The 27,301-nt window shown below is 42.7% G+C and overlaps 1 protein-coding gene across 2 annotated transcripts in view; it reads left to right on the top strand.

The window, feature by feature from the left end:
* Positions 1 to 25,202, top strand: part of Secisbp2l (SECIS binding protein 2 like) — a 56,681-nt gene extending 31,479 nt beyond the window's left edge. For both annotated transcript variants that reach the window (XM_040746214.1, XM_040746213.1), the window contains exons 10-18: positions 341 to 508; positions 623 to 764; positions 4,494 to 4,663; positions 6,143 to 6,275; positions 7,575 to 7,737; positions 10,300 to 10,520; positions 11,964 to 12,118; positions 14,486 to 14,705; positions 21,154 to 25,202. In XM_040746214.1, the coding sequence (XP_040602148.1) occupies positions 341 to 508; positions 623 to 764; positions 4,494 to 4,663; positions 6,143 to 6,275; positions 7,575 to 7,737; positions 10,300 to 10,520; positions 11,964 to 12,118; positions 14,486 to 14,705; positions 21,154 to 21,809 (2,028 nt within the window). In that variant the 3' untranslated portion in view covers positions 21,810 to 25,202. The remainder of the gene's footprint in view (positions 1 to 340; positions 509 to 622; positions 765 to 4,493; positions 4,664 to 6,142; positions 6,276 to 7,574; positions 7,738 to 10,299; positions 10,521 to 11,963; positions 12,119 to 14,485; positions 14,706 to 21,153) is intronic.
* Positions 25,203 to 27,301: the final 2,099 nt, after the last annotated feature.

Genomic DNA, 27,301 nt, shown 5'->3' with positions numbered 1-27,301 from the left:
GCAGGTTCTTGTACCAGTAGACCCTTAATGCTTCATTCCCTAAACAAAAGTAGTTTCTAGGAAATGTGCACTTCTGTTACTAGTTGAAAAACATTAAGTACTGTCATACAGCGTGCTGTCTATATAGAAATTTCCCCCAGACAAGCACCACCTGTTATATTCAGCTCTTTGTCCTTTTGTCTCCCATTCTAAAATGATCCTTTCTCACCCTGTTCTCTATGACCCCTCGTCCTCTGAGTCTCCTTCTCTGTCCTGCAGAGCCTGCCTCAGTCTGCATTGTCTTTCCTTATGGTTTGACATCTGTGAAATGACTAACAGAGGTGTTTCTCCTGTTTCATAGTTGGATGACTTACCTGAAAACTCACCCATCAATATAGTTCAGACTCCGATTCCCATTACCACTTCAGTTCCTAAACGAGCCAAGAGTCAAAAGAAGAAAGCATTAGCTGCAGCCCTTGCCACAGCACAGGAATACTCAGAAATAAGTATGGAGCAAAAAAAATTACAGGTATATAGTCATTTTCTGCTGGGCTTGCTGGGATGGACAGGAATGCCAAGTATAATTATAATTTGTCATACTTTCCTAGTCAGAAAAATGAATCCTTTCTTGTCCATGTTTTAGGAAGCTTTATCAAAAGCAGCTGGGAAAAAGAATAAAACCCCCGTGCAGCTAGATTTAGGGGACATGCTAGCTGCTCTGGAGAAGCAACAGCAAGCAATGAAAGCACGCCAGATCACCAACACCAGGCCGCTCGCATATCCAGGTGATTCCGTAGTGTGGGCAGGGGGCTGCTGCAGCCTTTGGGATATAGCTGTACAGTCGTTCTCTTTCTCCCTATGCACTCGATCAGTTTCCTCTTTCTCTGTCTCTGAGAGAGAATGTGGGTACGCACGCCACAGCAGGCATGTTGATGTCCGAGGACAGCTTTCAGGAGTCTGTCTTCTCCATCCTGTGTTCTCAGATCATCAGGCTTGTAGTACAGACACTTACCTGCTGAGCCATCTTTCCTGGCCCCATCCTCAATTTTTGTTTTGTTTTTTATTTCTTCAAAGGTTAAAATAAAAAACCACAGGGTAATTTGGCTCTGTTAACTATGAAAGCATCCAATTAAGTGACAGATTTTGATAGTTCCATATGTGCGAATGAAGCACTGATCTGGCTTCCCACTGAAGCTGTTCCTGTTTTAACCAACCTTGTCAGTTTTAGAGCCCAGTGTTTGATCTCCCTCTCCCTTTTAGGGGGATAGGGATAGCACAAAGGAGGGAAGGGCTCCAAGTAAAAGAACTAATGCTGAGAAGCAAAATTTTCTGTCTGTTCTGTTCCCAGTTTGTCCCAGTCCCAGGACTGTTGCTGAGTAGATAGAAAGATTGAAATGTGTGGCTGTATCTGTGTGCAAAATGATGGAGTCTGTAGCATTCACTCCCTTAGTGGAAACCTTTGCTTTGAGTAACTGTCAGTAGAGGTGACACTGAATGCATAGAGTTGCCTGCTGCTGGAATGGGAAGAGTGGCAGTGACCTCCCCCTGATACAGTGGAGGAAGTGGCCTTTTAGCCCACAGCTGCGGCTTGTTGTTATTGCTGTCTGTAACACAAATAATAAGAAACCAGGGATAGGAAGGCATTCATTCTCCAGCCGTGATGTGAGATCTACTGGCTTGGCTGCTTTGCTTTTCTGATCTTCAGTTTGACTTATATCACCACAGCTGTTTTTGTTTTTTGAAATAGGGCTGAAATAATCTCTCTGCCTTAGCTTCCCAAATGCTGAAACGACTGGTGTGAGCCACCATACCCAGCCATTTGTGATTTTTAACCATTTATTTTTCTTTAGTTGCTGAGAACTAAACCCAGGGCCATTGAACTGAATTTCTAATGACTGTATTTTTTTCCATATAAGTATTTTTCCCCCAGTGGCTTGAACCCAAGGTCTTACACATTCCAGACAAGTATGCTGCCATGGACCTATATCTCCAGCTCTACAACTTTGGTTGATTTAGTAAATGTTATGTTAAGGGCTGGAGAGATGGCTCAGCAGTTAAGAGCATTGGCTGCTTGCTCTTCCAGAGGTCCTGTGTTCAATTCCCAGCAACCACATGGTGACTCAAAAATACCTATAGTGGGATCTGACACCCTCTTCTGGAATAAAGTTGTACCTGCAGATAGAATACTCACATACATAAATAAATAAATAATTCTTTAAAACAATGTTATGTTAAACAACTCTGAATGGCTGTGTTTAGAACATGCTGTCTGGAGCTGTTGGGCTTCTGGAGATGGTGAAGACAGGCTCACTCGAGAAACTCATAGCTGACTCAGCTCTGAAATGGCTCAGCAGTCAGCACTTGTTCTTGCAGAGGACCTGGCTTTAGTTCCCAGCACTCAAGTGGTAGCTCATAACCATTCATAAGTGCAGATCCAGGGGACCTGATGCCCTCTGGCATACACAGCAAGCATCCACATGGTACGTATGCATCCATGCAGACAAACATTCATATACATAAGGTAAATCTTTTTTAAAAAGTTTATTGTCCAGTGGAAGAGGAGACACATAGATAACTGATCACCAGAAGTGCCTTAGTGAGTTTTGTGAGCCTGTAGAAGGGAGAGATTGATGGCTGTAGATGAAGAGAAACAAAGGTTAACAAGTGACTTCCTGGGAGACGGTGTTTGAGTTGGGCTTTGAGGAATGGGTAGGATTCTTAGCAGATAGAAGTGAGACTCTATCACCAGTCTCTGCATGAAAGTATTGAATACAAAGAGTGCTGTTGGGAAAATCAAGAAAGGAGTGAGTGTGGGAGTGAAAATTTGTAAGGAATTGATGGAGCATGGAATAGAGGTTGTAGAAATAGTCAAAGACAACTCCAGTGTGTTGCAGAGATGGCTTCATCAGTAAAGTGCTTGCCGTGTGAGAATGAGGACCTGAACTTGGATCTCTAGTACCATATAAAGCTAGACATGGATGGCAGCGTGCACTTGTGTCCTAGTGGTAGAGAGGCAGAGATCGGCAGGTCCCTGGAGTTCTTTTTCCAGCTAGTGTAGCTAAATTGGTGAGCTGTAGGTTTGGTGAGAAACCATGCCCTAAAAACTAGGGTTGAGAGTGATTGGGAAGACACAGCACCAACATCTGGCCTTCACATGGATATGCACACATGTGCAGGTCACCCTCAACCACACAACACCCTACCTGTGCTCTATGGCTTAGTGAAGAGGGCTGTGAGGATACCACAGTGACATAAGGTGAGTTGACAGTGGCCTTTAACTTGAAATGCTAGCAGTCAAGGTCCCGGTAACTCCGTTTGTCATGTGCTTATTCATGTGTAATTCAGATTAGAAGTCAGTACACTTAAAATAGAGAAAAGCCCATGACCTGACCAGGTTTCAGGAACAGAAGGAAGAAGACCCACATATATAAACATGAATGAATGAATGAATGAATGAATGGGCCTTTTTGGGGGACTGGGGTGGGGTGGGGTGCTGGGACAGGTTTCTCTGTGTAGCCCAGGCTGTCCTAGAACCAGGTTGGCCTTGAATTCACATCTGTCTGTCTCTGTCTCCTGTGTGTTGGGATTAAAGGTGTGCGCCACTATCACTTGCCTCCTGTTGGGTCTTGACTTACAATAGAGAGTGGGTAGGGCCGAGGCCAGGTTTGGAAAGGAATGATGTCAGAACGATGCTGAGACATTTAACTGGTAGGGATGGGGCAGTAAGAGCACCTTAGGCTGAAGGCAGGTCAGTGAAGGGACCAGGCTTTGTGCATTTGCCTCCCAACACCCCTTTTCTTTTAGATGGAAAGGGGGTGGCTTAGAGAAGAGATTGCGGTGGAGGAAATACATGTGAAAAGGAACAGCACAGGGTCCCAGAGGAACGGAGGCGACATTAAGAGCTGAGTTGGTTAATGGGCCTTGGACAGTTGCAAGGATATTGTCACCTCCTTTTGGGTTTTTTTTGTAACTTGGACAGTGTTTTCTCAAGAAAGTGACAGGAGTATTCTGCTGGAGTGGAGGGCTTGAGATTAGGGACTTAGAAATGCTAACGGAACAGGGGTAAAGAATGAGGATTTAATAGGGGTGTAACAGGTGCTGGGTAGCTCTGAGAGTGGGTGAGAGCCAGCTCTCCTTCCTGACACCCAACTGAAGAGGAGCCATAGGCTGCAGAGTGTGTAGAGTGAGTAGTCGGCTCTGTAAGCATGGGGAGAACACCAGAGGTGGGTAGAGAATGCACCTGCTCAGCTGCTGCAGTGGAGTTGAACTAACAGTCCAGGCTTACTTCAGACCTCTTGGCTGGCTAACTGCGTTCACTTATCTTCATCTTAGGGAGGTGAAAGACTTGGAAAGAAGCTGTGTCTGAGGGACTCTGCTGAGCCTGTTACTGTCATGTCTTTTTGTGCTTTTCCATGGAAAGAGAATGCTGTGCTGTTTTGAAGATTTAATATTGGAAATTGTCCAGTTGTGGCTTTGGCTGCAGTAGTAAAGCTAATGTTCTTGTTTGTTTGCAGTCGCTGCCGCAGCTGCTTTTCACACTAAAGACTCTGCTAACAGAAAGCCTTTAACCAAAAGTCAGCCCTGTTTAACGTCCTGTAGTTCTCTGGACATTACTTCCTCTAAAGCTAAGAAAGGAAAAGAGAAGGAAATTGCAAAGCTAAAACGACCCACAGCACTCAAAAAGGTAACCCCCAATCTGGAGATGTTTCTTTGATAGGGTCATCTAGGGTTTATTTTTATTTCTTTGCAAATGTAGTTGTGTTTTAGGAAGCAGATGTTATAATGTATTTATAACATGACTGTGTATGACTGGTTAATTTAGTTGTGTTTTAGGAAGCAGATGTTATAATGTATTTATAACATGACTGTGTATGACTGGTTAATGTAGTTGTGTTTTAGGAAGCAGACGTTATAATGTATTTATACCATGACTGTGTATGACTGGTTAATTCAGTTGTGTTTTAGGAAGCAGATGTTATAATGTATTTATAACATGACCATGTATGTCTGGTTAATTGTATGGCAGTCGTCTTGCATGTAGGAACGCCCTAAAAGTCAATCTTCCTATAAGGTTTAGATTTCATATCCCAAAAAATTAAACTCCTTAGGAATCAGAAGCCCAGATCTTTCCTTCCTTTGTATTTTTTTCTCTTGCATGTATATGTGTGTGCATGCTTGTGTGTGGGCCTGCATGTAGAAGGCAGGCTTATGTCTGACTTTTCTCAGTGGCTCTTGACCTTGTTCTCCCCTCTGTTTTAAGGTAGGGTCTCTCAGTTGAATCCAGACCTCACCAGTAAGGTTGGTTTGGCCAGCCAGTGTGCTTCAGGAATCACATCTTAGCCTCTGGGCCCTGAATCATGGGTGCTCTGCCACACCCACCTAGCATTTTTGTGTTCTGGAGATCCAAACTTCACATGTTAAGCTTCTACAGCAAGCACTGTAACCACTGAGCCATCTCCGCACCCATACCTCCCCTTTTCCCCCCCACTCCTGGCCAGCCTCCCCTTCTGCTCCCACCACTTTCTTCTCTTCTCCTCTCCTCTTTTCAATACTGGAGATCTGACCCAAGGCCTCATACAGCTGAGGCAGGCACTCCGCCTCCTAACTAGCTAGTCTTGGACCTTAGTAACTTCAGTGTTTGCTCTGTATGTAGTAGAGCAACTTTAGGCTACCTTTCTGCGTCCATCGTCCTTACTTATAAATTGATGATAGTATCTGCTTTGGTTTAGTATTGGAGGGTCAGGCAATTGAGTAGTTGAAAACCATAGTGTTAATCACATGAACTGTATGAGTCAGTTTCTAAACTTAAAAGTTACTCAGTTTGGGAAATCCTTCTTGGTCGCCTGGGATTTAAAGATTGAAGCAGATGTGGCATGTTTGCGTGCTCTCAGCATCCTCTTCCCTTTATTTGAAGATGGAGGCAGGTGAAGTCTGTCTGGCTATGCACTCTTAGCACACTCTCCCTGTCTTCTCTGTACAGCATTCCCTTCCACTACAGTTTCTAAAGGAACAGTCACATTTTTACAGGTCAGCTCTTGTGCGAATGGATAATGAAGCCAACTGAAATCCTCATGGCTGTGCCTGTGTTTTAGTATAACATTGTAATAGTTTGTACCTAGCTGAAGAGTGAATGGTGATTGAAGAATGCTGTGATGGCTTTCAGGTTATTTTGAAAGAAAGAGAGGAGAAGAAGGGACGTCTGACTGTGGAACACAGTGTTTTGGGCACAGAGGAGCCAACAGACACACATTTGGACCTCACCAATGACTTGCCTCAGGAGACTGTCTCCCAGGAAGGTAAGGACCACCCTCTTCTGTCATAGCTGTCTGCAATGTTGTCAGAGAGCCTCACTGACTGTGCCTCAAGTGGAAGTTGCACACTGTATTTTATGTACATTGATTTATGTGGTTTCTTTTGAAGGCTGAAAGGCTAGACAGGTGTTATATAGCAGGTTTCTGACACTTTGGAGGCAAGATTATCATTTGTAGTAACATCTCAAACATTAGGATCTCTAGAGTGCATGGGACTCTCAGGATTCTCATAAGAATCTTTCATCATCTTTTATGTAGGAAACACTATTTACCAATTGTTTTCTTTATAGGAATGTTTTCAAATCATTGTATTCATTTCCTTTCTTGCTTTGTTGGGAATTAATACATAAGGCACAAGGAATAGAGAATTGCAAAGTAGTGCAAAGATTCCATTCATACCCAGCACATGTAATTCCAGCAGACAGGGTCTATCTGGTACAGTAAGTAGCCACACAGCATTTTTCAGCAAGGTAAATCTGCTTTGCACAAACATCAAGCAGAAGTTTTTCAGTGCTCTTACAAAAGTTAATTTAGTCCCAAGCATTATTTATCTAGGATGTGCTTGATTGGGATTCCCCTTTATTCTCAATATGATTCCCCTTAGATTTATGTGTGTCCATTAATCCAGTCACTCCTCTGATTTTGTTTGAATAGATACCAGATGTGTTCAGTAAGTAATAGGGTTAAGGGGCTAGAAAACAGAATGATCACAGACTGACTGTCAGGGGCTGATAATCCAATAAGCAGGATTAATGTGTAACTTTGTTGATTATTAAACTGAACATACAAATTTACTTCCCGAGTTTACCTGTTGAACAGAAGCAGCAACTTAAGAAGAAGTGGTAAAATCGATAGTTTACATCTAAAAATGTGGCTGCCTAAGCATGGAAGCAAAGGCTAGATAAGTAGGTGAGGAAGAGGAGAGTCAGGAGAGAAGTGACGTAGGATTGTCATTGCCACTACCAGGTAGAATTAGAAAGAAAGATTTAAGAAATAAATGGCCAATAATGCTGGGCAGAAAGGTACAGATAATTTTGCTTCCCCATCTCCTCTGTGAAAATTTCTAAGCTATACTTGATTTTTCTTGGGTATGATAGTATTACATACTTCATTCTTTATTTTGTAAGAAATAATAATTTGTGATAGGAAAATACCTAACTTACTAGCTTCCAGAGAAGTAAGGTATGACCTGAGAATTCTACCATCTTAATTGTCTGTGTCTGTCTGGAGCTTCTTAGCATTTGAAGTTGCCAGGTTCTTTCCTTTTGCCTCGCATCTCCACAGATACTGGACTGAGCATGCCCAGTGATGCTTCACTTTCTCCAGCAAGTCAGAACTCTCCATACTGTATGACACCTGTGTCCCAAGGCTCTCCTGCTAGTTCTGGCATAGGCAGCCCAATGGCATCGTCAACGATAACCAAAATCCACAGCAAACGATTTCGAGAGTAAGTTATTTTTCTCAATATTGAGGCCAAACAGTTGAAGGATCTGGGTTGTTCTGAATTCGTGTCCTTGTTACCGAGTAAGTGGAAATGGCGGAGGTTGGGCTGCTATTCTCTTGTTTAACAGGGTTAGAGTCTATTTAAAGCAGTTCTGCTGTCAGTATCCATAGAATGGGATTTCACAGTAATATGTTTTCTTTATCACACACGGTGTTTCTATCCCAAATCCTGGCCTCTTATGTCATATGTATGTTGTGTATCATGTATATGTGCATATAGAAGGTAATATACGACCAGGCAGTGGTGGCTCATGACTTTAATGCCAGTGCTTGGGAGGCAGAGGCAGCCAGATCTCTGTGAGTTCAAGACTATTCTGGTTTACAAGAGCTAGTTCCAGGACAGGCTCCAAAGCTACACAAAGAAACCCTGTCTCAACTCCCCTCTCCCCTCCAAAAGATTGTAATACACCATGGGTTTTGCCCCTTCAGATGCTTCGGGTTTTTTGTTTTTTGTTTTTTGGTTTTTTTTGCATATAATATAGGTACTTTAGAAAACTTGCAAATAGGGTTCTTTGTCACATAAAGCCATGTCATTTTGTTCTTTTTTGCTCATTTTTATAGTACTAGAGTTTGAATTCAGGGCCTCTTGCTTCCTGGTCAAGTGTTTGACCACTTAGCAACACAGTCAGCCCAAACACGTTAACTGCTGTGACGTATTTTAGTGTTTGTGTGGATGAGGTGGTTTTACCTTTAAAGATGACTTCTGAAGGAATGCTAGAGTGAGAGTCAGTGTGGTCCCGCGGCCTCTGCTCTGTTGTGCTCACTGCTCCTCAGCTCTAGCGTTTGAGCAGAAGCCTCTCTTCAGGCTCTAATTATATGCCAGGCAGCGGATGTGGAGCATGAAACACATAGAAAGTAAATTACATATGTATGAAACCAACAGCTTGAAACAGGAAAGAAGAAAGATGTAGTTTGACATTGAATTCTTTGAGTGTTTATGACAGTTAATCTTTCCTCAGTCCAGCCATTTCTGTCTTGTGAAATTGTGTCACATTTGCTTAAACGTTTTCATGGAAAATGTGAAATTCCCTGGACATATTTTCAGGCCCATGCTTCCCACTGTATAATGTAGAACACCTGACTCTAGGAGAGGTGAGATAGCCCACAAGTAAGCCTGGATGACTTCCTCGCCCTGCAGTTAGGTGCACAGTGATGTAAAAGACTAAAAGACTATGACTTTTACCCCAAGGCCTCTGCCTACCTATAGGTTTCTGGAACATCTAAGCAAACTTATTTTTGTGATTGGAAATGCTTTTCTGGCAGAGACTTATCCAGACTCAAAGGATGAAGTGTTTGTAGGTTTCTTGGCATGTTTATAAAATTTTTTCTTCTAGCAAAATAAAACAGGTTTATTGGATATACTGTAAGGATCAGTGGCCTATGCAGTAACAAGAACTGTCCACAGACCTGTCTTTTTTCTTTAATTTAGCACATAAAGCGGTGGGTTTCATGATTGCATTTCACACACAGTGTTATGCTTTGTGCTCATCCATGCTCTTCTCCAGCTGCCTCCTTCTCCCCACTGCCCACCGTATGCTGCTTCACTTTTTTGTCCCAATAGTCCTCTTCTCTCATCGTTTACATTCCATTGCCTTTGCTGGATCCCAGCACTCAGGAGGCAGAGGCAGAAGGATCTCAGAGTTTGAGGCCAACCTAGTCTGTCTTAAAAAAAAAAAACATTTCATTACCTTCTGTTTTCCTCCCTCCTGTGAGATCTCTTCTGCCCTCTTTGATCCTTTTCTGTTTTCATGACTTGGACTCAGGTGTGTGTGCGCGCATACACAAATTACATGAGAGAGCGTTCAGTATTTGAGTCTATGTAACTTTACTTAGCATAATGATTACAGTTCTATTTGTTTTCTTGCAAATGTCTTGATGTTATTTTTCTTGGCAGATGAATAAAATTCCAGTATATATTAATAAATTTCTATCAATTTCATTTAGCTATTCATGTTGGAAAGCATCAAGTCTGGTTCTATTTCATAACTATTGTGGATAGTCTAGTGGTACACATTGAACTTGGAGTTCTGCAGGTTTATACCCAGGAGTGGTGTAGCTGAGTTCTGATTTCCATGGTGCTGCACCGGTTTCCACCATCAGCAGTGTCAGGGCTCCTCTCTTCCCTAAGAGGATGTATTGTTAGTAGGAAATTCAGAGAAGCTGCATTTCTTTCCTACTAGAAGCACCTCTGGTATTTATCACAGTGACATAAAATACTATGACCTCTTAGCAAGCCAGCATTCGGTTCATATTCTTAGAGATTTAATAACTAGCAGTGCAGCAGTATTTCCCTGAGGCAGCCTGTCCTGGACTAAAAGCTTCTGCAAAGATACTCAGTATTGCTGTTTTTCTGATTGATGCATTTAGAAATAGTAGAGACTGCTGCCTTTTTATAAAAATGCCCTGTTGGATATATTCTCCCTTAAAGACATTTTCCTAATGTAAGTCTGTCATTACAGGAAAATAAATTAGGATGGAATTACCTGTTTCTTTGCTTCCTTTCCAGATATTGTAATCAGGTTCTCTCTAAAGAAATTGATGAATGTGTGACCCTCCTTCTGCAAGAGCTTGTAAGTTTCCAGGAGCGCATCTACCAGAAGGACCCTGTGAGAGCCAAGGCCAGGAGGCGGCTGGTCATGGGGCTGAGGGAGGTCACCAAGCACATGAAGCTGAACAAGATCAAGTGTGTTATCATTTCCCCAAACTGTGAGAAGATCCAGTCAAAGGGTATGTATGCTTGCTTCAGAAATGTTCACCACTTATTTGTTACCATTGTAGGGAATTTAAATGAGCCTCACAGCTGGGAGCCACATCTTTCTCTACAATGCAGTCATGGAATAAATATTTGGCATGAGAGAACGAAATCTTCCAATATCTAAAATTAAGTAGGTGTGTGAACAGTGGTAAAGTTCTCCATTGGGCCCACTGAGTGTCTCCTTGCTGTGATCAGACTAGAACTAGCCAGGGTGCATTACTTTGCATCTGTATATTGTTCTCTGCAAACTTTATATAACCTTCCTTTAATGACCTTTCCCTCTTTCAAAACAACTAGCAAAAGCCAGCCAGTGGTAGCACTCACCTTTAAGCCTAGTACTGGGAAGACAAAGGCAGGCGGATCTCTGTGAATCTGAGGCCAGCCTGGTCTACAGAGTGAGTTCCAGGACAGCCAGAGCTACACAGAGAAACCTTGTCTCAAAAAGCAAAAACAAAATAAGATAAAACAATTGGAAAAAAGATAAAAATCTCAGCTTTTGCTTAGGGTAGAGATTTGTCTCCCAGAAACCAGTTGGTTACATAGTATCTTAGGGTTTTTATTGCTGTGATTAAAACACTATGACTAAAATCAGTTTGGGGAGGAAAGGTTTTATTTCACCTTACATCTTGTAGTTCATCTTTCAGAGAAGTCAGGACAGGAACTCAAGGCAAGAACTCAAGGTATTGGGCTAGAGACAGGTGATGATGCAGATACAATGAAGGCGTGCTGCTTACTGGCTTGCTCCCAATGGTCTCTTTAGCCTTGTTTTCTTGTAGAACCCAGGACCACCAGCACAGGGGTAACTTCACCCACAATGAATCACTAATTAAAAAAGTGCATCATTGGCTTACCTATAGGCGAGTGTGGTGGAGGCGTTTTCTTAATTGGATTCCTTCTTGCCAAATGACTCTAGCTTGTGCCAAGTTGACATAAAACTCTCCAGCACACAGAGAGGCTCCTGGTAGGCTAGCACATGAGTACATCTCATGGTAGACAGCCTTGTTTGATCTTGGTGGTGGGGCAGACAGACGGAGGTATCTATCAGTAGCAGTAGTAGATACTTGACGGAGAAAACACCTGTGCCACAATGCTCATTTGTCTCCCTAAATATGATTGGTCATTACTGGAGCTTAGAGACTGAAAAAAAGATTAGCTCCTCTTAACAGTTTCAACGTAATAAATGTTTGTTACATTGAAACTTGATTCCTGCTATGCTAACTCCTATAGATAGAGAAATTAAAGTACTGGGTTTGAAGGAATTTGGTATTTAATACTGGACAAATACTGGAGAGACAGAGTGTGTTACAGTTCAAATAAGACGTTCTTTGCTACAGTACTCTGTTCTTTAGCCTGGTTCGCTCCATCCAGCATGAAGGTGACTGAATGAATGCCTCTCCACGTGTTGATTTCCTTAGGTGGCCTAGATGAGGCCCTCTACAATGTCATAGCCATGGCCCGGGAACAGGAGATTCCTTTTGTGTTTGCCCTTGGAAGGAAAGCTCTGGGACGCTGTGTGAACAAGCTGGTTCCTGTTAGTGTTGTGGGAATCTTCAACTATTTCGGTGCTGAGGTAAGAAATTAGGGAACAGGACCAGAGAGGTGGCTCAGTCAGTAAATGACCTTTGGTCTGATCCCTGGAACCCACCTCAAGCCAGACGGGGCATCCAGAGACAAGTGGGTCTTTGCAGGCCAGAAAGAGATCCTGTCTAATAAACAAGATAACTGGCCCCTGAGGAACAGCATCTGCCATTGACCTGCAGTGCATCTGAATACACACACACACATACACACACACACACACACACACACACACACACACACACACACACACACACACGCCCACACGCACTAGGAGACACATTCTTTTTCTCCTTCCTGTTAACACATGCCAGGAGTGAGTTAGTGACTCAAAGGAGTAGGAGTGGACCAGAACTTCTTTCTTCAGTATTTTCTTCTCTTCCCTTATGTCCTTTAGCTTCTGTTTCTGTCTATCCTGCTTATAATAACTATTTTAATCTTAAAATCATAAATATTCATGCCTATTTTCTTTGTACTGGTTTCATTTAAATGTGTGGTTGTTACACACTACAGATCTAGTGCTCATTATTAGTGGTCCATGAAGGGCTGCTTTTAGCCATTCTTTTTCCTCTATAAAGTATGTGTTTGACAGCTAGTTGCAGCAGTTCCTGCCTTGTCAGTCAGCACAGCAGTGTTGTTCATTGCTCCTAGTCCTCTAAGCAGCAGTGTGGCACCCTTGTCGTGAAATGTATTTTATATATAAAATTCAACTTACTCTATATGAAGCCATGTTGAAATTCTCTGATGATGTGTGTTTGTTGTCTTACTAACCAAGACGTTAAAACCTGTGCCACAAGTGCCAGGCATAGTGGCGCACACCTTTAATCCCAGTGTTTGGGAGGCAGAGACAGGAGGATCTCTGTGAGTTTCAGGGCAGCTAGAGCTACATGGTGAAACCCTGTCTCAAAAGAAAAAAACAACCAAACAAACGCAAATCCAAAACAAAACACATTTACCGGACACAAAGTCTTTCTGAATGATGATCTGGGAAGCAGTGGCTTTGTCTCTTTTGGTGCCTGAGAATGTCATGAGATACAGATGTTGAAGTGCAGCGTTAGTGCTCTGTAAATGTCGCCATTCTGTTAAACAGGAGAATCCCCCATTTCCACTCCATTTCACTTCAGGTTATTTATTTCATTCATAGCAATTTTTGTTCTACTGGTGGGGGAAGTTTAGGTTAATCTACTTCCAGGCTCTTTCTTCTGTTTTTATAATTTGCCTCTGGTCCAGTAATCATGCTTTTAGCCATCATAAGCCCTAACTGTTATACAAACCAACTTCCTTTCAGCCGCTTTTCAGTTCTTCCCACAAGTGAGCATTCCAGAAAAGTTGGGTTTTTTTGTTGTTGCTGTTGTTTGATTTTTGTTTTTGGTGGGGGAAGATAGGGTATCACTATAAAGTTCTGGCAGAACTGGAATACACAGAGGTCTGCCTGCTTCTCCCAAGATTAAAATTAAAGGTATCTGTCAGTACACCTGGCTAGAGGACTTTAAATTACTTTGATAACTGCTACTTTCTGTACCCCTGACCTCCCTCCACATGCTCATTCCCTCATGTTCTAACCCAAGTAAGACTGCCACTGCCCCCAAACCAGTCTGTGCTTCTCTTGCGTCTCCCTTGATTGTGTTTAACGCGCTTAGCTATTCAGAACTGCCTTAGAACTGTACCTGTTTTCAAGTTCTGCATCAAATGTTAGTATTCTTGAATTCTTCCGTGATCCCCACAGTCAGATTTAATGTCTTCTTTAAAAGCTACAGGGCTGAGCCGGGTGTTGGTGGTGCACACCTTTAATCCCAGCACTCGGGAAGCAGAGGCAGGCGGATCTCTGTGAGTTCCACACCAGCCTGGTCTACCGAGCGAGTGCCAGGACAAGCTCCAAAACAATACAGAGAAACCCTGCCTCGAAAAACCAATAAAAAAAAAAAAAAAAAAAAAAAAGCTACAGTGCTGTTAATTTGTGGTGGTATTGTTTGGTTTGTTTTGTAAAACAAGAAGCCAGAAACCTCTGCAGGCACTTGAGCTACTATGATGTCTTTCCCTTACAGTCATACACAAGTCTCTGTAGGAGAAGAGTTGATGTTCCATTCTTACTCTTTGTAGTGCCAGCCTAAAGGGGAGTACTCTCTGTAGTGCAGACTAAAGTGGAGTGTTGGTTGAACCTTTTAAATACCTTGCATTTAGAGGCTAGTGTTAGAATTAGTTTTCTCAACCCTATGGAAATTAATAAGCCACATGTGTGTTAAGTACATTTTGTAAGCTTCTGTTGTTTACAAACTGCCCAAATTTCATCCGGGCTAAAAATGTAAAAATCTTAATTAAAAAGAATGACTAGGTCACAGAGGAATCTCTGTCTTTTTAGAGTCTATTTAATAGATTAGTGGAGCTCACTGAAGAAGCCAGGAAGGCATATAAAGACATGGTTGCAGCAACGGAGCAGGAGCAAGCAGAGGAAGCCTTGAAGAGTGTGAAGACAGTGCCTCACCACATGGGCCATTCTCGGAACCCCTCTGCAGCAAGTGCTATTTCTTTCTGCAGTGTCATTTCTGAACCCATTTCTGAAGTAAACGAGAAGGAGTATGGTAAGTCGTCCCATACCAGTTTAAATGAAGTAATTCAAGTGACTAAAACCATTTTGTATATAATTTCCATTGTATTTCTTGTTTGTTTTTATATATTTTTTTAAAATCTGGCCTTGAACTCACTGTATGGATAAGGATGAGTTTGAACTTCAGATTCCCCCTGTCTTATCTCCCAAGTGCTGAGATTACTAGTGTGTGCTACCACACACAATTTGTATGACAATGGGCAGCAAGCCCCAGAACTCCATGCAAACTGAGCAAGGACTCCCATCATCTGAGCCATATCTCCAATCCATATATCCTATTCTCGATTATCAAATTTGAGCTTAAAAATTAGTTTAATAAAAGACAGATAGTCTAGATTTAAAAAGTAAAAAAAAATTAGTTTAAACATTATTATTAAAAATAGAGTACTTAGCTGGACATGAAAGTACAACGTTTAATCCTAGCTCTTGGGAGACAGAGACAGGTGGATTTCTATGAGTTCCAGGGCCACCCTGGTCTACTTAGCAAGTTCCAGGACAACCAGGGCTACTGATACTGCCCTTTAAGACCCTGGACATCAGTCACATTTTGTCTTAGTCACTTGTTCCATTGCTGTGAAGAGACACCATGACCACAGCAGCTCATAAAGGAAAATGTTTAGGTGGAGCTGGCTATGGTGCAGAGGTTCAGTCCATTGTCACCATGGTGGGGAGCGTGGAGGCGGGCAGGCAGACGTGGGGCTGGGGCAGGAGCTGAGGGTTACAACGGATTCATAGATAGTGAGACAGACAGACACTGGCCTTGGTGTGGGCTTTTGGAACCTCAGCCGTCCAACAGTGACCTAATTCTTCCAACAAGGCAACACCTCTCCAGAAGCTTCTGGCTGGGCAGTGGTGGCCCACACCTTTAATCCCAGCACTTGGGAAGCCTTAGTTTTTATTTTTAAAACTCTCCAAGAAGTAATTAAATGCTGAACCTCTCTTTAGGATAAAGAAAAGTCAATGAAGGAAATGCAAATGTGGCTGTAAGGCTTTATTTTTCATAATTAAATATATATGAAATAATACCTCATTTTTATTTCTTAAAAGTATATTTATCATGTGTGCATGCGCATGACAGGATGTGGCACTCCTCTGACACAGCATGTTCTGTGGTCAGGGCATAGCTTTGTGGATCCACTTCTGATAAGTAGTTTATTTTCCCAGTAGTCAGTTTCTCCGACAATGCAATAAGCCAAATCAAACTTAATTAAGACCAGGTTTAATGTGAGCACAGCAAGTCCTGGGTGATTCTCAGGAAAGACAGGAGAGAAATCACATGGCAGCTCTAGGGACGGAGTTTAAGTAGTCTGTAGGCAAGGTCTTGAGCAGTTCTGGGGGAAGAGCTTTCTGAAGGCAAGGTCTAGAGAGGGAGAGAGAGATGGTGCCAAATTCCCAGCTAAATATCTGGGCAGGGTTTGGAATAGGGGAGTGATACCAGAGTGGAGATCCCCAACTTTCCAACCTTTTTGAGTATATATGGGTGCTGGTTCAAGTCTGTCTACTTTCTTTTGGTAGGGATGGTGTGGGGATGGAGAGTCGGGAGTTGGTGAACTCACACTCATTGGGAGATATGGGTGAAGAAGCATTCTGTTAATTGCCATCCTAGAGACCTCAGGAATCTGTTCCTTGAAGAGGTGGAGAAGGCAGGTTTCTGCGGGGGGGGGGGGGTAGATTGTTAACATTGGCCCTATGAACAAGGCTAGCCGTGGGAAGAGAGAAGATGGCCAGAAAGAATGGGACCCAGAAGTGCCCTGGTTTGTAGAAGAGGCAAGGGTGAAAGAGCGAACCGTGCAAGCAGATAAGACCTTCATTGGGACATCTTGGAAAACCAGGTCCCAGTTGCTGGATAGGTACCTGCCTGGCGAGGTGGTACCAGCACTGATGTCCCAGGAGCTTGGGAGGGTGGCACACCAAATCGAAGGGTGACGTGTCTCAGGAGTACCTGAGCCATCACATCTGCTGTTTTCCTGGAGGTGGGGTGTGCCCCCATCCATCCTGTAAAGGTGTCACCTAGAGTTAAGAGATACTGGGGTTTTTATGAGTGGGCATGTGGCTGAAGTCAGCCTGCCAGTACTTGCCTGGTTAGTGTCCTCCTAGCTGGTGCAGGGGCTGGTGTATTTGGCTCGAGGAGTGGGCCTGTAAGATATGGGCTCGAAGATGGGTGAGGTCAAAAGAGGGCCTCTAGGGTTTCAACTAGGCCAGATTTCTTGGTATAGTAGCAGAACAATTTCTCCGGGATCCTGCAGGTGTCTGTAAAACAGTTGGAACAGATTTACAGCTTGGTGTCATAGCAGAGGGCTGTGGCTTTGAGTTAAAAGGTATGAACATTTTTAGAAGACAACCAAGAGGAAATTTACTGAACGAAAGAGGTTGAGTGAGTGAAGGAGGATGGAGTTGAACACACCTGCAGGGTTCTGTACCCTCTTTAATGCTAACCTGTTTCAGAGGGGGAAGAGTTGGCATTTTGGCAGAGTTTTGTCACGTGGCTGAAGACAATGCAGTCATGCTGAAAAGACCTCTATCGGTTTATCAAAATTGGACTTATCAGTGCAAAAACTCTGAACCTCCAAAGCTACATCTGAAACCTGTTTATCTTGTACTATGAAGCCTGTGAATGAGGCAAACCTGTCTGTGTCTTTAACAGGAAACTTAACTGATGAACTAATGAGCTACCAAGGTAGTTGTAGCCTTGGGGCTTGGGGGAGAATTGTTACCCTGGTGAAGTTATCAGCAGCCATCAGATCTGAGAAGGATAAATATCACCTGAGTGAGTAGGTACAAATGAGGCAGCTTTGCAGCTGCCTAGGGCAGCTGGCCCAGGTTTCTCCATGGTTGTTGGGAACAAAGTTCCCAGGGCAGTTACTAGTTTCAGCTGCCAGGCCCAGAAGCTCTGACAGACTTCCTATGGAGTAGGAAATTGGGGAGAGTGGCCTACCTTGTCTTGACAAAGCAGACCAGTCAATTCCCCAGTGTCCTGCTTGTCCACAGTCTGGACAGGGTCTTGGCAACAGTTAAAGCACAAAGCTGTTTTCTGCTCTGTGCTTGGCCTACATTTAAAGCAAACTTCCAGACGGAAGCTCTTCTGTGGTCGCCCATCTTCCTTGAAAGAGACACAGGGTGCTGCCAGCAGCTGGCATGCCTCTATCATGAGAAGCTTTTTATTAAAATGCCATATTCTCAGATCTATGAAGTGTTTGAGGATCAGGGTATCATTATCTGTTAGGCATAATATTGCTTAGGCTTAACTTTGAGAACATATGTAATAGTTTTTTTGTATGACTTAGTTTACCAAATTAGCTACAGCTTACCAAAGTTAGTAAAAGCAAGAAGGTTAGACATATATTTTAAATTGGTCTTTGTTAGCCTGAATAGACTTTAGATAAGGAGAGATCCTTTGTCGTACTGTTTAGGTCATTGTCTTGCTGCATCATAGAATAGGAATATTGTAGTCTCTGGTGTTCAATTATGGTCCTAAAACAGAGCACAATCTTAATCTGTGGGAGGCAAAACTAAGTTTTAACATTGTTACAAAAATCTGGCTGTCAGCAAAATACATGGATGCATGGAGGGGCAGCTTTAATACCTCATTTTTAAATCCTAGTTTTCATAAGCCTGGTTTTACGACAGGACAGGAATTATCATATACAAATCTATCCTAATGTAAAATAACTTGGAGACCTAATATCTCCTGGGTGGGTTCACTCCACATGTTCTACTTCATTTAAGATAGTGGTGAAGTCATATGACCTCTTCTTTGTAACCTTAGTCAAAATGGCAGCAGACCACGTGTCATTTCCCAGAAAAATTCCTATTTGCAATTACAAGTTTTAAGTTAACTTTTTGTGACAGATTTTTAGCCATACCCAATTTCTGAGCTGCTTTTGTTTAATAAGGTAGAACAGCATAAAATAACTTTCTCTGTCATCATATCAGATTCAGCGAAGCCCATAGACAAATTCTGAGCCCAGGCAGCTAGTTGTAATAGCAATAGCTGAGCTGTTACCAGGACAGACGGAACATGTAAACCCAGACATTCAAAACCAGTCAGAAACAAGCATTCAGTGGCCTCACATTTCCATGTACACAGAATAGATGGGACTTTTTCAGCAGAAAGACAGACAGAATTTTCTTTGGGAAACCATGTCAGATGACCAAATTACAAATCCTGAAATGAGAGTTTACAGTATTAGAAACCATAGGAATAAAAGACCCTTCCTGGCCATAATGCGATTCCTGTCTGGTTGGGGCAGCCTGCCGAGGACAGCTGGGGGCTGCCACTCTTGGTTTCCAGGGTCCAAGATGGGTGGGGAGCAGGTGGCAGCACCTCAAGCCCTGGAGCCCAGAGGAGCAGGCGCTGGGGCGGGGTGTGTGAGTGTGTGTGTGTGTGTGTGTGTGTGTGTGTGTGTGTGTGTGTGTGTGTGAAAACAGAGTAGTAGTGTGGCTGTCCAAGATCAAATGAAAGCCACTCTCTCTTGCCCACCCCTTCCTCTGCTAAACCAGGTTAGCTTTTGGCTCCGATAAGTCATCTACTTCCAAACCAAACAAGGGATCCCCTGGTGGGAATGAGGAAGGATGAGGATGGAATAGCAGACATAAGTGCTTTTGAGTGGTTATGTAAAGTGCAGTGGGTTCGGTCCATGAACCTCTCCTGGGAAGCAGTGGGCATGAGGACTTCCACAGCAGTGCAACATGGGACATCTATCCTGTGACTGTGGGGACTGTGAGGCTTTAATCTTACTCAGGGTAGCTTGCAGGATGCAGTGGAACCAGAAAGAAGGGTGGGTAAGGTCAGATGGTGAGGGGCTCCCAGGTGCCATCTAAGGAGTTTGAATCTTGTCTTAAGGACACCAAAAACTAGTTAGACAGAGACAAAGCCATCTTCCAAAGTAAGCTCGGAACATATAGCAGAGGGATGAAGAGATTGAGATCTGCGTTAAGACAGCAGTGACCAGATGTAGTTTTTGAGCTAGAAGTCACACAAAGTTATGAGTTCCATGGGATAGGGGTGCAGAATAAGGAAGAAATATGGGACAAGGGTTCCCAAACAGCTGACTTTTCATGCTTTTTTTTTTTTTTTTTTTGGTTTTTCGAGACAGGGTTTCTCTGTATTATTTTGGAGCCTGTCCTGGAACTTGTTCGGTAGACCAGGCTTGGTCTCGAACTCACAGAGATCCGCCTGCCTCTGCCTCCCGAGTGCTGGGATTAAAGGCATGCGCCACCACCGCCCAGCGACTTCTCGTGCTTTTACACCATGAATGATTGTGTTACTAGTGAGACTCAGCACATAGGAGGGGTAGACCGCATCCATAACGTAGGAATGAGTGGGAAGGATCTGGCCTATACTGAAGCAACTGGAGGGAAGAAAGGCTTCTTGTTTGTTTTCACTTTCTGAATAAACTGTCCTGACTGAAGTGCTCCAAATACCATCTGCATTAATGGGTACAACCTGTGGCTTACACAGTATTTATTAAATGTAGTTTTCTCATTTTGCTGCATGATAATACTATTACTCCTATAAAATGCAAATCCTGCAAGGTAATTGGATATTTTTACTTAAAAATAAACCTAGAAGAATGGGAGAGCCACACTCATTTATTGACATATACACAGGACTTCCCCCATCACTGGTTCATAAAAGTGATTTTGTTAGCATTGTGTTATGTGACAAGCTGTGTAAGCCAAGTTACGTGTGTTGAGTCGGATTTTCCCACTAGAAATACGGGGTTAGATTGGTTGTGTATAAATGAAACATGACTCAATCGTAGATGATGTGCTTTTCCAGACCCTTGAAGTCAGAATTTATTTTTGCTGGACATCTTGGCTTGAATGCCTGTGAATTGGGGCTCCTTGAAGTCAGCATAGCTGTAGGGAACACAAATACCAAGAGATAGTGCATTGGTTTTCATATGCAGGTTTATACATGAGCAGCTCTGTTGGCATATAGTCTGCTTTCTGGTACATTTTATCTCTTAAAGAATGTATCTCTCTGATACATTTTATCTCTGATGCATTTTATCTTTTTATTTTATTATTTTTGTTTTGTTTTATTTTGTTTTTTTGAGACAAGGTTTCTCTGTATTGTTTTGGGGTCTGTCCTGGAACTCACTCTGTAGACCAGGGTGGCCTTGAACTCACAGAGATCCGCCTGCCTCTGCCTCCCAAGTGCTGGGATTAAAGGCATGCGTGGCCAACACCAGGCTTGCATTTTATCTCTTAAGTTCTTCATTTGATTGCACATTGTTTTGAACATTTTTATAACATTTAAACTCATTGTAGAACAAACTAAATGTTTAATTTTCCCTCACTTAGTTGCTGAGCCAGCAAAATTTGTTATTCCTGCCCCTGTTTTGTTTTTGTTTTTTAATAAGTTCCATTATTCTGAAACAGTGCTTCTGATTCTCAAACTGTGTTCCTGCTTGTAGAAACTAATTGGAGAAGCATGGTGGAAACTTCAGATGGCTTGGAAACGTCAGAAAACGAGAAAGAGCTTCCCTGTAAGCAGGGCCCTTCTGAGAAGCCCAGTAAACTCACACTCGACACAACCCCTGTGAGTAAGCAGCCACCGCTGGCTGCAGGCAGCACTACCTCAGCGCCAAGCCAGGGGAAGCCCGTAAGTGACAAGGACGAACTGAAGCCGGACGACCTGGAGTGGGCCTCCCAGCAGAGCACAGAGACGGGCTCGTTGGATGGCAGCTGCCGAGACCTTCTGAATTCCTCCATCACCAGCACCACCAGCACTCTTGTACCCGGCATGCTAGAAGAGGAGGAGGAGGAAGAAGAGGAGGAGGAGGAAGATTATACTCATGAACCCATATCAGTAGAAGTGCAACTCAATAGTAGAATCGAGTCCTGGGTCTCAGAGACCCAGAGGACTATGGAAACCCTTCAGCTGGGCAAGGCCCCTCCTGGCTCCGAGGAAGACACCGCAGAGCAGAGTGGAGAGGAGTGGGCAGAAGCACCTGAGGGGCTGGAATCAGGAGTGGACAGTGAGAGCTGGACCCCTGAGCAGCAGCCGAAGCCCAGCAGCTCCGTGAACAAAGAGCACTCTGATTCCAATCCTGCTCCCCCAAATCTCTAACTCAGGAAGTGTCGGCTGTCTCCAGCTGTGTCCAGCAGCAGCCATGTCCCTGACGCTCCAGCTCACCGTTTTCCACTGTCCAGTTACTTACTATGTTTTTAATTCCCAACAGACCTTTTGTAGCTTTTACCTATTTTGTTAGATCTCTAGCTTCACTTTTAACTAGTGTTCAAATCAATTTCTAAGAATTGTGTAGAAAATTCAGACTTGTTTCAACTTACTTTGTAATGAAAAAATGATTAAAGAAAGAAGACCAAATTCTAAAGAAATACAGCTAATGGCTATTTAAGGCTATTTTACAAACTAAAGATTAGGATTATAAGGACCAGTCTTTGATTGCAGTCATTTGTCTTGGAGTCATGGAAGCTGCTTTTGAAAAGTGCTGGAGGTGCTGTCAGGGCCTCAAAGTTGCCCAGCACTCTTCATTACAAAATGGCTGCAGATTTTACTTTGTTTATTTCAGAAGGCACTGGTCATTGTAACCCACAAAAGTCGGGATGGGCTGAAACAGCCTGCAGGAGTTAGGCAAGCACTGGAGCGTTACCACCAACACTGGCCTCGCTTGTGGAAAGGGATAGATGTCTGTAAGAGCAAACAGTCACCATGGTGCAACTTGCCGGGTTCTGTCTAACACTTGCCTCTTACCTCAGGAATGCTCTTGTACATAGTGTGTAAAGTTAGCAGACACTGATAGATGACTGGTGTACAGGTTTGTATCACCACAGCGCTTCCCTGAGCACCCCCAGAAGCAAGACTGTCCTGCTGTGTCCTACTGCTCCGTTTTGCTTTAGGACCCTCTTGTTCTGAGGCGTGGATCTGTTTGCATGTTCAAACAAGTCCACATTGAAAGTCATTTCATCTTTTTTTAAATTGCACCTTCCTTATGGCAAGAACCACAGTTACAGGAAGTGAGGGAAAGGACTTTTGTACAGTTTGTGACATGTTCAGGTAAGGTTTGGAAGAAGCTGTAGGAGAAAAGAGAAGATTGTTCTAATTGTGTAGATCCTTCAGATGATTTCTTAGATTCATGTGTAAGCAGAAGTTAATTTTGCTCATGATTATTTATCTCTACCCTTATCTAGGAGAGAGAGAGAGAGAGAGAGAGAGAGAGAGAGAGAGAGAGAGAGAGAGAGAGAGAGAGAGAGAGAGAGAGAGAGTGTGTGTGTGTGTGTTTGGGAGAATCTTAACTTAATGAGCTGTTTTGTTGACTGTCCAGCCATCACCTGGATTCTGCTGTCTTCAGCAAGTTTTTCTGAGATGGGAGAATCAAACATCACCTGTCTTTTGTCTTCATTTCCTTTGCTTCATGCCCAGCTACCAGTACACAGATGGACATAGGAGCTTTCTCCCTATGAACTCCCAGAAGCAGGCAGCAGCTGGGTATATATCTCTCCTCCTGGTTATGTGGGGCAGGACTTTGCCTCCCAGAGGCAGAAGAGACAAGTTAGAGAAATAATTGGGACCTCCTGTGAAAATTTGGAGGTTTTATAATGCTGGCATTTAATGCTGGAGAGACAAGATTCTTGACTGATGGTATGGTATTTGTAAATTGTGAAAGTTTAGGAGCATTGCTTTATATATTTAAGAAATGTCAGTCAACTTGATTAGTGTGCTAAAGGGGACAGTAGTATACTCTCAGTTTAAACTGTAGAGTTTAGGCACTAATTATCTGATACTTCAGTTAGACGTAAGGAATGAAGCTGACATAGTGTGATTTATATGGGTGGATTCTTACTGTCTGCATATTTGGAAGCCTTAACTTGTTTAAAGAAATGATAGAGGTTTTGAGCAACTGACAGTTTTGAAAGTGGATTTGAAAACTTTTCTTATTCTTCATGATGCTATTTCCTGCTTGATGTCAGTGGTTCAGATGCTCTTGATCTTAAGGTAGTGGCTTTTCAAAGATTTCTTATATTTTATTCTCTTCTGGATGTGGATCATCATTTTAGAGTTTTGACCTTTGTACCCAAACAGAGGTTGAGGAAATCTTGGAAACAGCAATAACTTGCTTTGTCTGTAGCTGTCAGAAGGTCAGCTGGTGGCCCCTGAAAGTCAGTGGCTTTCTTGCCACAAATCCAAGGGACCATGGACTTTATAGGGGAAACTAGTCCCTTCTAGAGGACAGTCCAAAATTTATCAAAGGAAGTTCTTCCATGCTGAATGCCCTTCAGTACGCATCAGCGATGTCTTTATAATATGTTTCCTTTGGGTAAATTTGGGGTGTTCGTGTATATTGGGTTCCAGGCTTTAGAGGAGGCATGAGACATAGGAAAGTCTTATTTTTGGAAATAGGTATCACTCACTCTTTGAGACTTAGAAATAAATCTAATGGTAAGAATACAAGTTTATCAGCACAAGAAATAAAAACTGATTTTTTTCCTTAGTGTATAGACGTAGTTTTACTGGCAATAATTAGTGTTCGGTTTCTATCAGTACATAAATTACAGTATAAATTTTACTTCCTGGTTTGACTCCCTCCTTGGTGGGCTTGTTTGTTGTGATGATTACTCCTCAAAGACAGAGAGATGTTCATAATAGCTTAATTTTTTGGTTTTAATCTTTGTAAATGATGTAATATAATTTCTTTTGACTAAACATAGAAAAGTAACACATGTTATACATTGAAAAGTTTTTACAGGCTTTGGCTGGAATCATTTTTGAAGAGATGGTATTTTATATGCTTCCAGTATTTGGAAAAGAATTAGTCAAAAGGAATCAAATAATTTAAATATTGACAAATTAATATCCAAATAACATACTTGTGTGATTTTTCTAATAACCAGGAAAAGTGGGGGGGGGGTTACAATGTGCAAATAAAGAGCGATCTTTGCATTCATTTTGACTCTTAACACAAAACTGCTAAATCGTAACACATTGTTACTTTAATATATGTATAAAGTATTACTGTTTGTAAAGCTGCTGTTTGCTTAAGAAATTATCATGTAAGTATTTTCTGTACATTGTGCCAACAGATTAGAACATTAATTTAATTCGCTGAAAGCTTATCTTTTTATTTAAATTTTTGTGGAATATTTTCTTCGCAAACATCTTTCCTTCTCCTTTGCCCCTTTCAACCTTTGTATACATCATAAACTGAACCCTGGGTAATGATAACATTTAAACTTGGTTGGCACATTACACCTTAAAAGTATTTGTATTGTTTTGTAATTTAATTTCTAAATATACCACCTCAATTTATAATTTAATGTCTTAATTGTAATGCTCTAATAAAAACTAGCAAAATTAGTGGATTATACCAAAGAGGATTTCTGTGTTCTTTTTCTGTGTGAAGGATAAACATTATCCCACATTCAGAGGTTAATAACAACCTTTTTGCACTCTGTAAGTACTAGTGGGGGCTTCTCTGCTAATAAAAGTGATTATTGAAATGCATTCTGGTGTCACCCCAGCTCCTTGACCCCCCCCCTGGTAGATTTTAAGGATTTTGCCTGCATTGTCACTTACATTCACGCAGCTTTGCCAGGGTTCTCATGGAGCAATAGCAGGCTCTGTGCAAGGGTCAGCATCATCTGTGACACCCGCCTGTCTTCTGAGCAGACTGTCTGGATGTTAGTCTCCTGTAGGTTACTCCTTTCCCCATGGTTGACACTCAGGGCATACAGCAGCCCTGCCATGGCTACTCTGTCTTTTCCAGGCAATGCAGTGGAGAAACTTAAGAAACTATCCAAGATCCCACAGCCAGTAAGTGGCAGATCTGGAATTCAAACTCTAGGCACAGTTTTACTCTTGTGGAATAATCATTTTGTACACTGTGAAGATGTGTCTTTGCCAAGGCACATTCTGATTGGTTTCGTTAAGAGCTGAGTGACCAGTGGCTAACCAGGAAGAGGTTAGACCGGACTTCCTGGCAGAGAGAAAAGAGATGAACCTAGGTGAGAGAGACACTAAAGGAGATGGAGAGGAAGCAGGACATTCGGGAGGAGGAATAAAAGCCACGAACCGTGTGACAGCACGTAGATTAATAGAAATGGGTTAATTTCAGTGATAAGAGCTAGTTAGAAACAAGCCTAAACTAAGGCTGAGCTTTCATAATTTATAGTAAGTCTCTGCGTCATGATTTGTGGGCTGGCAGTCCAAGAAAGCCTGCTATACTTTACTGTGTCTTAGTTTGACCTGGTATGCACAGTGCTTCTGGGGCAGTACAGACTTTGAGCAGTGAACTCTGTCACACCTGCTGATCTCTGTCCCACTAAAACATCGAGAAGCTGTAGAAACTTGTCATTTGGTTTTTCTTCAAGTTGACCAGAAGAGGGTGTGCTACCGTGAAATAATGCTTTTCTGATGCAAAGGGAAAGGCAGTGTTTTAGTTAGGGTTTCTATAGTTGTGAAGAGACACCAGGACCACTCTTACAAGGAGACCATTTAAGTGAGGTTGGCAGGTTGCAGTTTCAGAGGCTCAGTCCATCCATTGTCATCATGCAGGCAGACATGGTGCTGGAGAAGAAGCTGAGAGCCCAACATCTTTACCTACAGGCAGCAGGAGTTGTGTCACATGAAGCCTAGCTTGAGCATCAAAGCCTTCAAAGCCCACCTCCACAGTGACATACTTCAACAAGGCCACACTAACTCTTCTGCCATGCACTTAGTTCCTAGCCTGGTGCAGGTGGTGTTTTATTTAAGAGGGCATCTGAGCCGGGCGTTGGTGGCGCACGCCTTTAATCCCAGCACTCGGGAGGCAGAGGCAGGCGGATCTCTGTGAGTTGGAGACCAGCCTGGACTACCAAGTGAGTTCCAGGACAGCCTCCAAAGCCACAGAGAAACCCTGTCTTGAAAAACCAAAACCAAAAAAAAAAAAAAAAAAAAAAAAAAAAAAAAAAGAGGGCATCTGAACAATCTTTTGAGTAATGTCCTATGAGGTTTCTAAACCAGAGCAGTTCCAGACCTCCCAAGAAAGCAAATACCACCGCAAAGCAAGTCACATGACACATTTGGTTTCTCTGCGTGTTTGGAAGCTATGGTTACACTATGCTGTAGTTTACTGGCTGTATGATAGAATTCTGTCTAAACAATGCATGTGACAGTTTCAGAATATTTTATTACCAAAAAACACCTCTAGTGAGTTGCGATTGGAAAAATGAAACCTTGGTGTTGACGGTGGTTGGTAACAGATCAGTGTTGGTTCTGATTTTGGGGTGTCTATGGCAATTGCTTACACAGGACAGTGAAGTCACTGTGTCCTTAGGCTCTTGTTTTCATGAAATGTTTCTCTCGTATGTCATGCTGTTGTTTTTGTGGAGTCTGGGGTTAAGCCCATACTCTCGTGAGTGCTAGGCAAACCCAGCACTAAGCTACAGAGTGGCTCAATGGCTTTTTCCTGTAAAACATGACAAATTAGAGTGAATCCCTTGGCTGCTGCTTTTTCAACTGACTCCGAATATTCCATTTTGTTACATCGACAGCAATACTTACAGCTTTTCTACCAGGCATAGACTCCATCTCAGGGAACCACTGCTTTTGCTCATGTGTGAGAA

Source organism: Mesocricetus auratus, unplaced genomic scaffold, assembly GCF_017639785.1.
Source record: "Mesocricetus auratus isolate SY011 unplaced genomic scaffold, BCM_Maur_2.0 Super-Scaffold_100004, whole genome shotgun sequence".
In the NCBI taxonomy this organism is placed as follows: domain Eukaryota; kingdom Metazoa; phylum Chordata; class Mammalia; order Rodentia; family Cricetidae; genus Mesocricetus; species Mesocricetus auratus.
The sequence above is the reverse complement of the archived record's forward strand: the minus strand, read 5'-3'. Positions and strand labels throughout refer to the sequence as shown.